This window comes from Erpetoichthys calabaricus, chromosome 4, assembly GCF_900747795.2.
Source record: "Erpetoichthys calabaricus chromosome 4, fErpCal1.3, whole genome shotgun sequence".
Classification (NCBI taxonomy): domain Eukaryota; kingdom Metazoa; phylum Chordata; class Cladistia; order Polypteriformes; family Polypteridae; genus Erpetoichthys; species Erpetoichthys calabaricus.
Window position 1 is genome coordinate 42958002 of NC_041397.2, and position 16858 is coordinate 42974859.

Here is a 16858-nt window from a genome sequence, read left to right on the forward strand (position 1 = left end):
GGCAAATCCTTAAGGAGAGAATACTTCGATCAACAAAAACTTTAGACTTACTTGGATGTTTTCAGATAAAATGTCAACACAAATGAGAAAAGTCCCTCAGCCCAAACCTGAAAAGTTGTACAGTTACACTTAAGAAGACTCTAAGCAACAATGTTTCCCAAAACTGTTTCTAAAAAGTATTTATTTAGAAAATAGCTGATGAGATTAGTATGTCTACTTGAGTTGGATAAAAACAGAAAGAAGACTAACGAGATATGGTACATAGGACTTGCAAATTGGTTTGGAGATCATTCAGTAAACTGAATTTAGTTTTTAAGCCTTAAACATAAAAATATATAATCAATGTATTTTACCTGTGATTCCAAATCAAGTATTTTAAGTTTTCTCAAAGTCATAGCTTTTATAGTTAATATCTGGCCAGACAATGGCAAAGTCATCAGTGGTGCCAGCATTAGTAGGGACATATTAGCTCACACACCACCATACCCATGCATCCAACCACACAAGCCTTAACAGCCACATATATATTAAATTCCATAACACTCTGCAGCGACATAACCCTTCCCCCAAAATAAAGAAAGGACCCCCATTGAATTAACATCAACTGAGAACATACCCCCATAAAAATGAACACAAAGACTCCAAAAAACAATAAAATATAATGCAGTCTTAAGTGCCACCCTGTCCATCCAAGGCTTCCAATAATGCAAAAGAATAGCAACTAAAGTTGTTAAAGGTCAGGAGTAGCAGTCAAAAATATTGATAGAAGAAGAAAACTATACCCCGGAGAAAATCCTGGACTAGTCAAGGCAGGAAGAACTCATAGCATTTGGTTCTCTGTTGCAACTGCAGAGGAAACTGAAGAGCCTGCACAAACACCTCATGAATGAAGCTGAAGCTTTGCAGCTTCCCAGCTGAGTCACTGCTTAAAAGCCTTATAAGCATGAGAAACAGGAACTGCCAAGGTATGGGATGAAGCTGCAGTGGAGTATGGGATTGTGCCATTACCACTAAAATGGAGAAATACCCATAAGCTAAAAATGTTATTATAACTTCAAGCACCAGCTTTGGATTCTCAAAGACAACATTACCTCAAGCATTGGTGAGCTGATACACTCATTGCATTTTGGGCGTCTGCTGTAGCTGGGGAGTAATTAAAACAGAAATACAGTAGATACTCTGGCCCTTAAAAATTCAGTTGGGACATTTTCAAGCCTTCAGAATTATCTGTTGGTCTGCCTGTGACGAGAGTGATTTGTGGTGCTTCACATTTTAAATAAATAAATGAAAGTAGCATGAAGGCTGTGCAGCCGGAAACAATCCAGGTGTCCTTGGTCTTCTTCCCCCCAGCACTTCCAGGTATGGCGGAAGTGCTGAGGGCCAGGGCTCCACAGGCATCGAGGTGCCCCCTGGCGGTGACCATGGGCCCCTATAGGGTTCAGCTTCCAAGCTCTGTTCCCGTGGTCCCCATACCTTCCAGGGCAGCTGCCCTCTCGTGTTCCGGAGGAGGCGTAGTCCCTCTTCCAGTCCTTCTGGGCATCCCAGCTGGGTGCCACCCCCAGTCGCTCGCCACAATATATATATATAATATATTCATATTCTTCTTCGTCTTTTGGCTGCTCCCGTTAGGGGTCTCCACAGCGGATCATCTTCTTCCATATCTTTCTGTCCTCTGCATCTTGTTCTGTTACACCCATCACCTGCATGTCCTCTCTCACCACATCCATAAACCTTCTCTTAGGCCTTCCTTTTTTTCTCTTGCCTGGCAGCTCTATCCTTAGCATCCTTCTCCCAATATACTCAGCATCTCTCCTCTGCACATGTCCAAACCAACGCAATCTCACCTCTCTGACTTTGGCTCCCAACCGTCCAACTTGAGCTGACCCTCTAATGTACTCATTTCTAATCCTGTCCATCCTCGTCACCCCCAATGCAAATCTTAGCATCTTTAACTCTGCTACCTCCAGCTCTGTCTCCTGCTTTCTGGTCAGTGCCACCGTCTCCAACCCATATAACACAGCCGGTCTCACTACCGTCCTGTAGACCTTCCCTTTCACTCTTGCTGATATCCGTCTGTCACAAATCACTCCTGACACTCTTTTCCACCCTGCCTACACTCTCTTTTTCACCTCTCTTCCACAATCCCTATTACTCTGTACTGTTGATCCCAAGTATTTAAACTCCTCCACCTTCGCCAACTCTACTCCCTGCATCCTCACCATTCCACTGACCTCCCTCTCATTTACACACATGTATTCTGTCTTGTTCCTACTGACCTTCATTCCTCTCCTCTCTAGAGCATATCTCCAACTCTCCAAGGTCTCCTCAACCTGCTCACTACTATCACTACAGATCACAATGTCATCAGCAAACGTCATAGTCCACGGGGACTCCTGTCTAATCTTGTCTGTCAACCTGTCCATCACCATTGCAAATAAGAAAGGGCTCAGAGCCGATCCCTGAAGTAATCCCACCTCCACCTTGAATGTATCCTACCACAGACCTCACCACTGTCACACTTCCCTCGTACATATCCTGTACAACTCTTACATACTTCTCTGTCACTCCCGACTTCCTCATACAATACCACATCTCCTCTCAAGGCACCCAGTCATATGCTTTCTCCAGATCCACAAAGACGCAATGCAACTCCTTCTGGCCTTCTCTATACTTCTCCATCAACACCCTCAGAGCAAACATCACATCTGTGGTGCTCTTTCTTGGCATGAAACCATACTGCTGCTCACTAACCATCACCTCACTTCTTAACCTAGCTTCCACTACTCTTTCCCATAACTTCATGCTGTGGCTCATCAATTTTATCCCCCTGTAGTACTACAGTCCTGCACATCCCCCTTATTCTTAAATATCGGCACCAGTACACTTCTTCTCCACTCCTCAGACGTCCTCTCACTTTCCAAGATTCCATTAAACAATCTGGTTAAAATCTCCACTGCCATCTCTCCTAAACACCTCCATACTTCCACAGGTATGTCATCTGGACCAACAGCTTTTCCATTCTTCATCCTCTCCATAGCTGTCCTTACTTCCTCCTTGGTAATCCGTTACACTTCCTGATTCACTGTCTCCACATCATCCAACATCTTCTCTCTCTCGTTCTCTTCATTCATAAGCCTTTCAAAGTACTCTTTCCATCTGCTTAACACACTCTCCTCGCTTGTGAGTATGGTTCCATTTTTATCCTGTATTACCCTAACCTGCTGCACATCTTTCCCAGCTTGGTCCCTCTGTCTAGCCAATCGGCACAGGTCCTTTTCTCTCTCTTTAGTGTCCAACTTCTCATACAACTCATCATATGCTTTTTCTTTAGCCTTCGCAACCTCTCTCTTCAACTTGTGCCTTATCTCCTTGTACTCTTGTCTACTTTCTGCATCTCTCTGACTGTCCCACTTCTTCTTTGCCATCCTCTTCCTCTGTATACTCTACTGTATTTCCTCATTCCACCACCAGGTTTCCGTTTCCTCCTTCCTCTGTCCAGATGTCATGTCAAGCACCCTTCTTGCTGTCACCCTTACTACATCTGCTGTAGATTCCCAACTGTCTGATAACTCTTCACTGCCACCCAGTGCCTGTCTCACCTTCTCCCTAAACTCAACCTTGCAGTCTTCCTTTATCAACTTCCACCATTTGATCCTTGGCTATGCCCTCACTCTCTTCCTCTTCTTGATCTCCAACAGCATCCTACAGACCACCATCCTGTGCTGCTTAACTACACTTTCCCCTGCCACCACTTTGCAGTCTTCAATCTCCTTCATATTGACTCTTCTGCATAGTGTGTAATCTACCTGTGTGCATTTTCCTCCACTCTTGTACATCACCCTATGTTCCTCCCTCTTCTTAAAATACGTATTCACCACAGCCATGTCCATCCTTTTGGCAAAATCCACTATCCTCTGACCTTCTTCATTCCTCTCCTTGACACCATACCTCCCCATCACCTCCTCATCTCCACTGTTTCTTTCACCCATTGAAATCCACTCCAATCACCACTTTCTGTCCTTGGCTACACTGTTCATCACTTCATCCAACTCACTCCAAAAATCTTCTTTCTCATCCATTGCACACCCAACTTGTGGTGCATATGCACTAACAACATTCATCATCACACCTCCAATTTCCAGCTTCATAATCATTACTCTGTCTGACACTCTTTTCACTTCCAAAACACTCTTGACATACTGTTCCTTCAGAATAACCCTTACTCCATTTCTCCTCCTATCCACACCATGATAGAACAATTTGAATCCACCTCCAATCCACCTGGCCTTACTCCCCTTCCATTTAGTCTCTTGCACACACAATATATCAACCTTCCTTCTCTCCATCATATTGGCTAACTCTCTCCCCTTACCAGTCATACTGCCAACATTCAACGTTCCTACCCTCAGTTCCACTCTCTTTACCTTCCTCCTCTCCTCCTGCCTCCGGACACGTCTCCCCTCTTCTTCTTCTCCTTCTTCTTCTTCGACCAACAGTAGCCCAATTTCCGCCAGCACCCTGTTGGCTAAAAGTACTGGTGGCGGTCGTTGTTAACCTGGGGATCAACCGATCCGGTATGGAAATTTGTATTGTTGTCCGCATATTGATTTGGCAGTTTTACACCGGATGCCCTTCCTGACGTAACCCTCCCCATTTATCTGGGCTTGGGACCGGCACTCACTGGTTTGTGCATCCCCTGTGGCTGGGTTATATATAGTGTAGCTAACTATGCAACTTTTAATGCAATGCAATGCAATAATTGCATAGTTAGATCTGGACCACCCTGTATATATATATATATATATATATACGTACTATATATACTATATATATATACTATGTATACTATATATATATATAAATTATAATAATAATAATACATTTTATTTATACAAGGGGCCTTTCAGAGAACTCAAGGACAACGAACAAACAATAAATAAATAAAAGACACAATTATAAACAACTTAAAACATCAGAAAATCTAAAAATTAAAACCAAACAAAACCACTATAATCAGAAGGAAAAAGAAAAAGCCATTTTAAACAGATGCCTTTTAAGTTTGGATTTGAAAAATGAATATAATTTGATGTTTCGGAGCTCCGCAGGTAATGAATTCCAGAGCTCGGGAGCAGAACGGCTGAAAGCTGTGCTCCCCATGGTGGTTAGACGGGTGGGAGGGACGGTCAGATGGGTGGAGGAAGAGGATCTAAGGTTACGGGATGGATTGGCAACACGAAGAAGGTCAGACAGATATGGAGGGGCAAGGTTATGGATGGCCTTAAATGTTAATAGCAGAATCTTAAAATCAGTACGAAACTTGATCGGGAGCCAATGAAGCTGCCGCAAGACCGGAGTAATATGGTGAATAGATGGGGTTCGAGTGATGATACGAGCTGCAGAATTCTGAACTAACTGAAGCTTATGAAGAGATTTATTAGGGAGACCAAAGAGAAGTGAATTGCAATAGTCCAGCCGAGAAGTGACAAGGCTATGAACAAGAATGGCAGTGGTATGAGGAGTGAGGGAGGGGCGAATGCGATTAATATTATGTAGGTGGAAGTAAGCAGACCGGGTGATGTTATTAATGTGACATTGGAAAGACAGAGTACTGTCAATGATGACACCCAGACTCTTTACCTGAGATGATGGGGAAACAACAGAGTTATCAATAATAAGAGAAAGATTATTGGTTTTGGATAATGATGATTTTGAACCAATGAGGGGAACCTCAGTTTTGTCACTGTTTAAGAAAATTCTAAGAAAACCAAGGTTTAATTTCAGAAATGCAGTCAATAAGCGAGGGTGGTGGAAAAGAGGAGGTGGGTTTACCAGCAAGGTAGAGCTGGGTGTCATCAGCATAACAGTGAAAATTAATGTTATATTTGCAAAAAATATTGCCAAGGGCAAGAAGGTAAATAATAAAAAGAAGAGGCCCCAGGACAGAGCCCTGGGGCACACCAGAAGTAACAGCGGTGGTTGGGATGTGAAGGTTTTAAGCTGTATGAACTGAGTGCGGCCTGAGAGGTAGGATCTAAACCAATCAAGTAAAGTGTGAGTAATGCCAATCAAAGATAATGTATTAAGGAGAGTGGTATGACAAATAGTATCAAAGGCTGCACTCAGATCAAGGAGGATGAGAGTAGTGATTAGACCAGAGTCAGCAGCCATAAGGAGGTCATTGGTAATTTTAACAAGTGCCGTTTCTGTATTATGAAGAGGGTGAAAACCAGACTGGAACTTTTCATATAGATTATTGTGAGATAAGTGGGTGTGAATATGTATATATACAGTAGAGTCTCGCTTATCCAACCTTTGCTTATCCAACATTATCCGACGTCCCACCGCAAAAAAAAAACAAAAAAAAAAACGCAACAATCAGCAACAAGAACTGCAAGCGTGAGCGTAATCTGTTTTTTGTTGCTAAGTTCATTTTTTCAGTTACATTTTTCTGTTGTTTTGTTGTAAAACATGATTACAGTAGATTATGTGGCTGGCCCTCTATGGCGTGCATGTGTGTCTCTCTTGTGCGCATCTCTCTCATGCGCATGTGCGTGTGTCTCTCTCTCGCGCATGTGTATGTGCGTTTGTCTCTCTCTCTCGTGCGTGTGCGTGCGTCTCTCTTTCTCACGCGCGCGTGGCACTCTTTCTCTCGCACGTGTGCATGTGTCTCTCTCGCGTGTGTGTGCGTGTGTCTCTCTCTCTTGCGCGTGCATGTGTCTGTCTGTGTCTCTCTCTCTCTCGCGCTCTCTCTCTAACGCTGCACAGGGAATGCACAGGGAGAGACTGAACATGTGCGGAAATCATCGGCGCACACAAACCGAAAGGGAAACTGACTTGTTCCTATACCGAGTATGTGGTTGTGCACAGAGGCAAAAGTTTGGCAAACTTTTTGGTCATAACCCAATTTGTACGTGTTCAGAGATGTTTGTGAAATGAGGTTCCAATGTATTAGGCTCATAATGTGTAAAATTATAACATAGTTTGACGTTTAATAGGCTTTTTCTTAACACCTCCCATTATCCGACATTTTCGCTTATCCAACATTCTGCCGGCCCGTTTATGTCAGATAAGCGAGACTCTACTGTATATATATATACTGTATATATTCTCTTCCATATATATATATATATATATATATATATATATATATATATATTAAAATGTACCAAACAGTTATATTGGAATAATGTATTTTTTTTCTTTTTAACAATGTTTTCATCTTGATTTTCATTCTACTTTTCCAGGTGTCCTAATTGTTTAATTAATCCATTATTTACTAATTAGTGGGTCTGATGCTAAAGTTGTTGCAGTCTTTGCTTATTCAGTGTTGTTTGCCTGGGTGTCTGCACTGCTTGTTTTTAGTTGTCATTAATTAGATACAAATGCAGGGGGAAAACTGCACAGAGAAAGGGCAAAATATAATGAAATCAACAAAGGAGAGTTAAGCATTTAAATCTATAGCAACATTGGAAATATTTCTAAATGTCTTATAAATATAAAAATCATGATGTTGTTCTTTTCTGAATGTAGAATAAGAGAGAAAATAACAACTAATTAAATGAGATCAGTGTTATCAGGTGTTGTCACTGATTAGAAATCTGATTGGAACAAAAACCTGCAGGCACAGTGGGTCCCCAGGACCGAGGTTGGGAAGCACTCCTATAGACCATAATTGGAGGATCATGTACAAAATTGTCATATTTGTGATTTTTGATTATCTCTGTTGAGCAAAATGGTCCAGGTCACAACTTGTGAACTCCCATGCATAAAACACAAGTAACTGGAAAAGCTACACTCCACAAAGAAATGATATAGGAATTTATCAAACTGCATTGCCTTGTTTACCATTTTCATTATTTCCTTATCTGTTCTTACAAATAGGAGTGCTTTCCACTAGTTGTAGTGTGTTGTAGTCTGCCACAGTATATGTTCCATGTTAAGCTCTTAATAGCTTGTCAAATTGATCTACATTGTGCATTTATAAATGTTAGTGAGGATTTTGAGTTTTTTAGCCTTCTCAAATAAATACAGTTCTATCTATCTATCTATCTATCTATCTATCTATCTATCTATCTATCTATCTATCTATCTATCTATCTATCTATCTATCTCAAAAAGTTTGTATGTTATGCAGTCTTCTTAACAAAGTAGGTGGTTGCATTGATAGACATCAGTGATGCAGACTCCTAAGAACTTAAAGCTACTCACTTTTTCAACAGCATGCCAATTAATGTCAATACGCAAATGACTCCTTCTAATTTTCCTTGAAGTCTATAATTAGCTCCTTAGTTTATGCTGACAGAACATTGAACTATTCAATGTAAGGTTTAACCTTCTTCCTTTAGGATTTCTTTTCATTGTTAGTAGCAAGTTTGATTAAGCCCTCTGCAAATTTAATGGCTGGGCAGCACACTTGTTTGTAAACATGGAAATCAGGAGAGGAGTGAAAATACAGTCCTGGGATGCTCCAGTGTACAAAATGAGGCTGTCAACTTTCATTCCCCAAGAGAATTTAGCATAGACTAAATTTATTCATATTAATTGTGTATGATCCTCAACAGTAATTATGGCAATATTTGTTCTTTTCTCAGCAAGTTCTAGTGGCACTCCATCCTATAATAGCAGCCCTACCTTGTGTGCTGTCCATCTTGAATGTTATGAAAGAAAAAATAGAGACTGTAATGGTTTTCAACCTTTTTTCTAGGAAGCACATGAATTGGGAATAAATGCAGTGAAATTTAGACCAGACTCTAAGCTTTTGGCGACAGGTGGCACAGACAGGATTATTAAACTTTGGGATGTGACTGAAGGTAAAAGCCTTTTAGCACCTTTTTACTATAATTAACAGTATAAGAGAAGTTAACCAAGTTTTGGGCCTGTAAAGGTCAGGCAACACTGTGTACATCTTCAGTTCCTAAATGAAACTGTTTATATTATCCACTAATCTATACATGTTCTATACCATGTTTTTGCAGTACTTTGTTGCTGTGACCTGAAGCTTATTTTAACAGGAAAGGTCACAAGGAATATTTATGTATTTACAAATAAAAAACAATTTGTTTAAAATATTCTTTGTATTACTGAGGATGTATGTATTGAAATACTTGCAGATGGTTTACCAAACTATGTGACTTCACAATCTATGAACCTAATTGTGTTTGAAGTTTTCTTAAAAAATTATTTGCAGCTTAACATGCTCCTTAGAAAAATATTTGTGTATATACTGTGGTACTATGGAAAAGCAATCTGAACGACAGTCTGTGTGAATGAGGATGTGTGCATATTTAGTGAATGTTACAAATTTATAGTATGTACAGCTTTTAAGTAAATTAAACTTTGAGAGTTAATTGAAAACTATGCAATAAATACATTCTTTAAAAAGTTAAAATAAATTTTTTGATGCTGCTTTGTCATGGATTGGCTTTGGGGCAACCACAATGTACAGATTCTTTTCCTGTAGACACAAAGTTATATGTCACACCTCTGTCACTATTTTGTTTGTCTATTCTTACACATATCATTCTTTTTGGATGTAGAGTTCACAGTGACAATACACTTGCGCCCAGGACTATCATCCATATCCTCTTCTCAGTAGCTCCTTTAGACTTCACCCAGATATGACTGTTATTGTAGTCTTCTTGTTGATAGCATCCCCCTTCAACTCTGATTGACCTAGCTGAGATAGAAACTCAGTTCCCAGACTCTTGCAGTAAAACAGAATAAGCATGCAAGCAGGAGCTGTGGCCGTAAGGTGGTCGGTGCCTGTCGTGGCGGCAATCCCCGAACCCGCTGGTGGACACCGGCGGTGAAGGATGCCGTCAAGCTGAAGAAGGAGTCCTACAGGACCCTTTTGTCCTGTGGGACCCCGGAGGCAGCTGATAGGTACCGGCAGGCCAAGCGGAATGCGGCTTTGGTGGTTGCTGAGGCAAAAACTCGGGCGTGGGAGGAGTTTGGGGAGGCCATGGAGAATGACTTTCGGACGGCTTCGAGGAGATTCTGGTCCACCATCCGGCGTCTCAGGAAGGGGAAGCAGTGCAGTGTCAACACTGTATATGGTGGGGATGGTGCGCTGCTGACCTCGACTCGGGACGTTGTGGGTCGGTGGGGGGAATACTTCGAAGACCTCCTCAATCCCATTAACATGCCTTCCAATGAGGAAGCAGAGCCTGGGGACTCAGAGGTGGGCTCCCCCATCTCTGGGACTGAGGTCACCGAGGTGGTCAAAAAACTCCTTGGTGGCAGGGCCCCGGGGGTGGATGAGATACGCCCGGAGTTCCTCAAGGCTCTGGATGTTGTAGGACTGTCTTGGCTGACACGCCTCTGCAACATCGCATGGACATCAGGGACAGTGCCTCTGGATTGGCAGACCGGGGTGGTGGTCCCCCTCTTTAAGAAGGGGGATCGGAGGGTGTGTTCCAACTACAGAGGGATCACACTCCTCAGCCTCCCTGGAAAAGTCTATTCAGGGGTCCTGGAGAGGAGGGTCCGTCGGATAGTCGAGCCTCGGATTCAGGAGGAACAGTGTGGTTTTCGTCCTGGTCGCGGAACAGTGGACCAGCTCTATACCCTTAGCAGGGTCCTGGAGGGTGCATGGGAGTTTGCCCAACCAGTCTACATGTGTTTTGTGGACTTAGAAAAGGCATTCGACCGTGTCCCTCGGGGAATCCTGTGGGGGGTACTCCGAGGGTATGGGGTGCCGGCCCCCCAGATAAGGGCTGTTCGGTCCCTGTACGATCGGTGCCAGAGCTTGGTCCGCATTGCCGGCAGTAAGTCGAACCCGTTTCCAGTGAGAGTTGGACTCCGCCAGGGCTGCCCTTTGTCACCGATTCTGTTCATAACTTTTATGGACAGAATTTCTAGGCGCAGCCAGGGTGTTGAGGGGGTCCGGTTTGGTGGGCTCAGGATTGGGTCACTGCTTTTTGCAGATGATGTTGTCCTGTTTGCTTCATCAGGCCGTGATCTTCAGCTCTCTCTGGATCGGTTCGCAGCCGAGTGTGAAGCGGCTGGGATGAGAATCAGCACCTCCAAATCCGAGACCATGGTCCTCAGCCGGAAAAGGGTGGAGTGTCCTCTCAGGGTTGGTAGCGAGATCCTGCCCCAAGTGGAGGAGTTCAAGTATCTCGGGGTCTTGTTCACGAGTGAGGGAAGAATGGAGCGTGAGATCGACAGGCGGATCGGTGCGGCATCCGCAGTAATGCGGGCATTGCATCGGTCTGTCGTGGTGAAAAAGGAGCTGAGCCGCAAGGCGAAGCTCTCAATTTACCAGTCGATCTATGTTCCTACCCTCACCTATGGTCATGAGCTATGGGTAGTGACCGAAAGAACGAGATCGCGAATACAAGCGGCTGAAATGAGTTTCCTCCGCAGGGTGTCTGGGCTTTCCCTTAAAGATAGGGTGAGAAGCTCAGTCATCCGGGAGGGGCTCAGAGTAGAGCCGCTGCTCCTCCGCATCGAGAGGAGTCAGATGAGGTGGCTCGGGCATCTGATCAGGATGCCTCCTGGACGCCTCCCTGGTGAGGTGTTCCGGGCACGTCCAACCGGGAGGAGGCCCCGGGGAAGACCCAGGACACGCTGGAGGGACTATGTCTCTCGACTGGCCTGGGAACGCCTTGGGATTCTCCCGGAAGAGCTAGAAGAAGTGGCCGGGGAGAGGGAAGTCTGGGCATCTCTGCTCAAGCTGCTGCCCCCGCGACCTGACCTCGGATAAGCGGGAGACAATGGATGGATGGCAGGAAAGCAGGCTTAAAAAGTTCTAACATTTAGACATCATTCAAATACCTAGAGCCAAAAACAAAAGCAAATAGATGGCAATGGTGTGGTGTAGTTGTTCAGGCTTTGGACCTTAAACTCTGAGGTTGTGGGTTCAAATACCGCTACTGACAATGTGTGACTATGGGCAAGTCACTTTATCTGCCTGTGCACCAAATGGAAAAGGAAAAAGAAATATTTTAAGTCAACATGGATAAAAGTATCATCCATCCATCCATTTTCCAACCCGCTGAATCCGAACACAGGGTCACGGGGGTTTGCTGGAGCCAACCCCAGCCAACACAGGGCACAAGGCAGGAACCAATCTCGGGCAGGGTGCCAACCCACCGCAGGACACACACAAACACACCCACACACCAAGCACACACTAGGGCCAATTTAGAATCGCCAATCCACCTAACCTGCATGTCTTTGGACTGTGGGAGGAAACCGGAGCGCCCGGAGGAAACCCACGCAGACACGGGGAGAACATGCAAACTCCACGCAGGGAGGACCCGGGAAGCGAACCCAGGTCCCCAGATATCCCAACTGCGAGGCAGCAGCGCTATCCACTGCACCACCGTGCCGCCCATAAAAGTATCAGTCAAATAATAATAATTAAAGTAATAATAATAATTGCAATAGAGTGTGGGAATTTACACCATACAACAAGGATGAAGATGAAGATAAGCTACACCTCCAATATGTGTACCGGTGTTCTGATGGCACTTATCTTGTTGTTCTTTAAAGTCTTGGCAGTAACTCAGAACTTTCTTGATTCGATTTTCCTTTCTGATCAGATTATATATTTCATACATAGGTAAGATCCTGTCCCCCAAAATGAATTTGTCTTTTGTCCAGGACTCATAAATATTACTCTCATCTCTGTGGCTGGCTTTGCCTTTTGGAGCTCGTAAAACTTTCATTACACTTCTGAAGCATTCTTGAATATCTTTCGCACTGAGAACTATGGAATTGTAGTCAAACATGCTTGCAAAAACACATCAAAAGTGGAAGGCTATAGTGAAATTCACACAACCTCACACCCAGAAGCGGGGCAGTGATTGATCTTAGAGGTTTGTACTAGGGAATCCCGGGAGCCCGGGAATGGATTCCCTGGTTTGTACTGAAGTGTACCTGTAAAATCATAAACTGTGCATGTGCTTTGTAGCTTCAGTTCTACTTATACATTTGACTTGAAATGGTTCTTGTCTCTTATCAGTAAGAATATGCACCATGAAGTACTTTGGACAACACTTCAGAGACTTTAATACTTATCACTTAAAATAATTTTGAAAATAGTCAGGCAATTCCTACTTGAATACAAAAGTAGACAAGGTACATTTTGGTTATAACATGCCAGGCTGTTTTACCGTACCATTCTTTCCTCCTACATATGCGGTTAACAGCACACTACAATAATATCTGTTACTAACTACATTACCTATCAAAGACAGGTAACAGAATACATTTCAAAATATTTGATATCTCTTGCCTTGTACCTTCTGCAACTTTCTTTATTATTCTTGTGTGTTTGAACATCTCTTGACTGGCCCTCCCTCTCTTGAGGAAGTTCCCGTAAAGCTTGCTTCTCAGACTCTTGTCATTTCGAGGTGCCTTGCTCATCTCCTGTCCACTTTTATACATCCCATCAGCATACCTGTACATCTTTCTTGTGTGTCTCACACTGGTGCTTTCTCTTTCAATCATGTCACCAAAGCCAATCTGACCAATCAAATTCCTCAGAGTAAATGGACACACACACACACGCACACACACACAGACAGACCATAGTGTCTTATTATATAGTAGATCATGTGCTGTTCTCACTACCATTTTGTTTTGCAATTGAAATCTGTTCCTGTTTTTACTGTAACACTAACTGAGAAATTAACCTGTGTTCATTTAATAAGAAATAGATGTTAAGCAACATGGAAATGACTTGATTGGTAAATAGAGAAGACTGAGTTCTTCACATTTTGCAGTAGTACTGTTATAACTGTAAGAATCACCACCAAGTTTTTCCAAAGTTAGAGCTTTATTTGCATTTTGTGAAGTCTCAAGTAGTATTCTACAGTGTATTATCGCATGTAATATTATAATTACTACATTTAATTTGTTTACATTCCAGCAGTTTCACCTTGACATTATGTATTTCTATCCTAAAATTAAATAGTTTAGTGAATTTTATTGAAGCTAATAACAATAAAAACATTAAATGAGAACACTTTAAACAGTGCCTAAAATGGTGAAGGATGAGTGTTTATATTACGTTGTCACATTAGTTCTGTTGATTACTTACCATCTTACTCTGTACTTTGCAGAGGATCAAGGAGAAGGAGGCTGTGGTAACAACCCTCTATTCAAAGTCTCATGTCTTTTATTGTGCAAGTGATCTTGAAACATGCTGTACATATGGTAGTAGTTTTTTGTATTCTGAGCTCCACCATGTGGACACCTGAAAAACTTTGCAATAATCATTAAATTGTCAAGTTTATTTTATTTTTTGATGAAATTTCTTAAAGTGTGCACTTTTACAAAGCAATTTTAAAAGCTATATGTAACAAGAAGTAATTGAATAAATAAAATAATATTAAGTTTTTTTTACATTATCATGCAAAGAAGCCGAGAGAATACAGTAAAAAATAAAATATATAGACAGTTTTAAAAATAGAAAATTAACAACAATATCAAATATGTCACACTGTTTAACTTTTAATATAAAAGTAAAGATGTTTGTTTTTGGTTTTATAGAATAGAATTACTACCATTAATTTGTTACTTTTTATAGTTTATGATTACAAAACTGTAGTTAACACTAGAATTACCAGAGCCTATGAAAAAACTCGTAGATCCAGCCCACCTTAAATCCGTTCGCACCTCTCCCTCAGCGTCTTTTGTCCTGTAAATGTGCCGATTAAGACAAGCAGCAAGCAGCCTGCTATTCCATCCCCCCACCGACTTAGAATGAGCACAAACTTCTCCCAGCTCATGCTTTGATTGATCTGGGAGTGAAGTGCTGGAGTTTTAGAGTGGAGTAGATCGTTATTTGGAACACATGCATTTCATGTGTGTTCCGTTTCTACAGTAATCTGTGTAAACACATTGTTAAAACAGAAACGTTTTTCATATTTTAGTAGTAAATGACAAAATGTAGGCATAAACTATATAATGTGTGAAGCCTGAAGTTCAAAGATCAAACAAATACTTTCACAAAAGGTACACATTTGCTACGACCACTTCGGTGGTGCAACAGTATCAACTGTTGACTGATAATCAAAACTTCACGGGTTTGCGGGGGCCAGTCGCGGATAGTTGACACAGACTGCTCAGCCAATCAGAGCACAGCAGGCCTGCCGTGCCTCAGAGACCCAAGTTCGATTCCCCGCTGGAGAGAAAGTGTTTTTTTTTTTCTTTTTAACCTCAAATGGACATAAAATTTAGAAATTGGTATGCACTGTCAGTTAATGAGATCGTTATATTTTCATGTGGGATGCTCCTTTTAAAATATTTTTTAACAGCTGAGACTGCAATTAACATGAACAAGTGTCCTTATAACTGTTATTTTTAAGATCCACAAGACATACAGTACATTATTTTTAAGATTGATAACACACAGACAGACAGAGCACTGCGTAATAGAGAGACAGACAGACAGAGAAGTCAATAGATATATAAATAAACAGGGAAGGCATGAAAATGAAAAATGGTACAGCCTTTTTATTAATCAACAGATACTGTAGGAAGGCAAGCAGATAGTGAGAGTATGTGTAGATGTGAAAAGCACTAAACAGACAGATAGATATTGAAGGCACTGTATAACAGATACAAAACTGTTAGAAAAAAACAGAATATACAGTAAATAATATACAGGCAGAGATGCCACTAGATAGGTAGATAGATAGACAGACATGAAAGGCATTGTATAAGACAGATAGATAGGAAAGGCACTATATACTAGGCAGAAAGGGAAACCAAAAATTAATAATACTATTATTACTACATAGACAGATAGACAGGGAATTCACTGTATAATAGGCAGATAGTCAGAATTGTCCCACAACACCTCCCTGCCCCCCCAAACCCCTAATCTGACACTGTTTTCAGATAAAGACGTGTACTTGACTGCACCACGCAAGCTGTCGTATCAACCGCCTACTGTAACTTGCTTTCTTTTTTCTTCGTTATAGTCTTGAATAAGAGTGCACTTGTACTATTCTGTCCTCTGCATCTCCTGCTTGTGTCCAAAACATTAACATTTATATGTTACTTACATAAAAGCCAGATGGAATGTTATTTATTTGGATTAAGTTACTTACTTCCTACAGCGTAAAGTCACAAGTAGACTGCAGAGCTTCCTGTGTTTGATCAACACAGGCATGCTCAAAAATTACATGTGTAATGTTACGAAAAGTGCACACTGACACTTCAGTACCTGAGCAATGGTGCGAGAATGCAGTCAGACTTCATTTTTGGGCACATACACTGTCCAGATCTAAACACTAGTGTGCAGAGTCGCTTGCATACTGAAGAGTCTACAGCCGTCACTGTACTTTGTATATAAGAGCTAGATTGGGGGGGGGGGGGGGGGCTTTGTTTGGGGGGTGGAATCATGAATGCGACTGAGAGAATAAAACTGAATAAAAAAAAAAAAACAAAGCTAAGCTTTACAAGTTTCATAAATTTACAGCAGCTCACTTCTCAAAACGGACTTGTCCGGTCTCGAACCCATGAAGTTTTGATTATCAGTCAACAGTTGATACCGTTGCACCACTGAAGCGGTTGTAGCAAATGCGAACCTTTTGTGAAAGTGTTTATTTGATCTCTGGACTTCAGGCTTCACACATTACAGTAATCCCTCGCTATATCGCGCTTCGCCTTTCGCGGCTTCACTCCATCGCGGATTTTATATGTAAGCATATTTAAATATATATCGCGGATTTTTTGCTGGTTCGCGGATTTCTGCGGACAATGGGTCTTTTAATTTCTGGTACATGCTTCCTCAGTTGGTTTGCCCAGTTGATTTCATACAAGGGACGCTATTGGCAGATGGCTGAGAAGCTACCCAACTTACTTTTCTCTCTCTCTCTTGCGCTGACTCTCTCTGATC

General features: G+C 42.1%; 1 protein-coding gene across 1 annotated transcript in view; it reads left to right on the forward strand.

Moving 5' to 3' along the window:
- LOC114651038 (protein Atg16l2-like) overlaps positions 1-16858 on the forward strand; it is a 223058-nt gene that overhangs the window by 97083 nt on the left and 109117 nt on the right. Inside the window, exon 10 of the mRNA XM_028800993.2 lies at positions 8705-8810. Within this exon, the coding sequence (XP_028656826.2) occupies positions 8705-8810 (106 nt within the window). The remainder of the gene's footprint in view (positions 1-8704; positions 8811-16858) is intronic.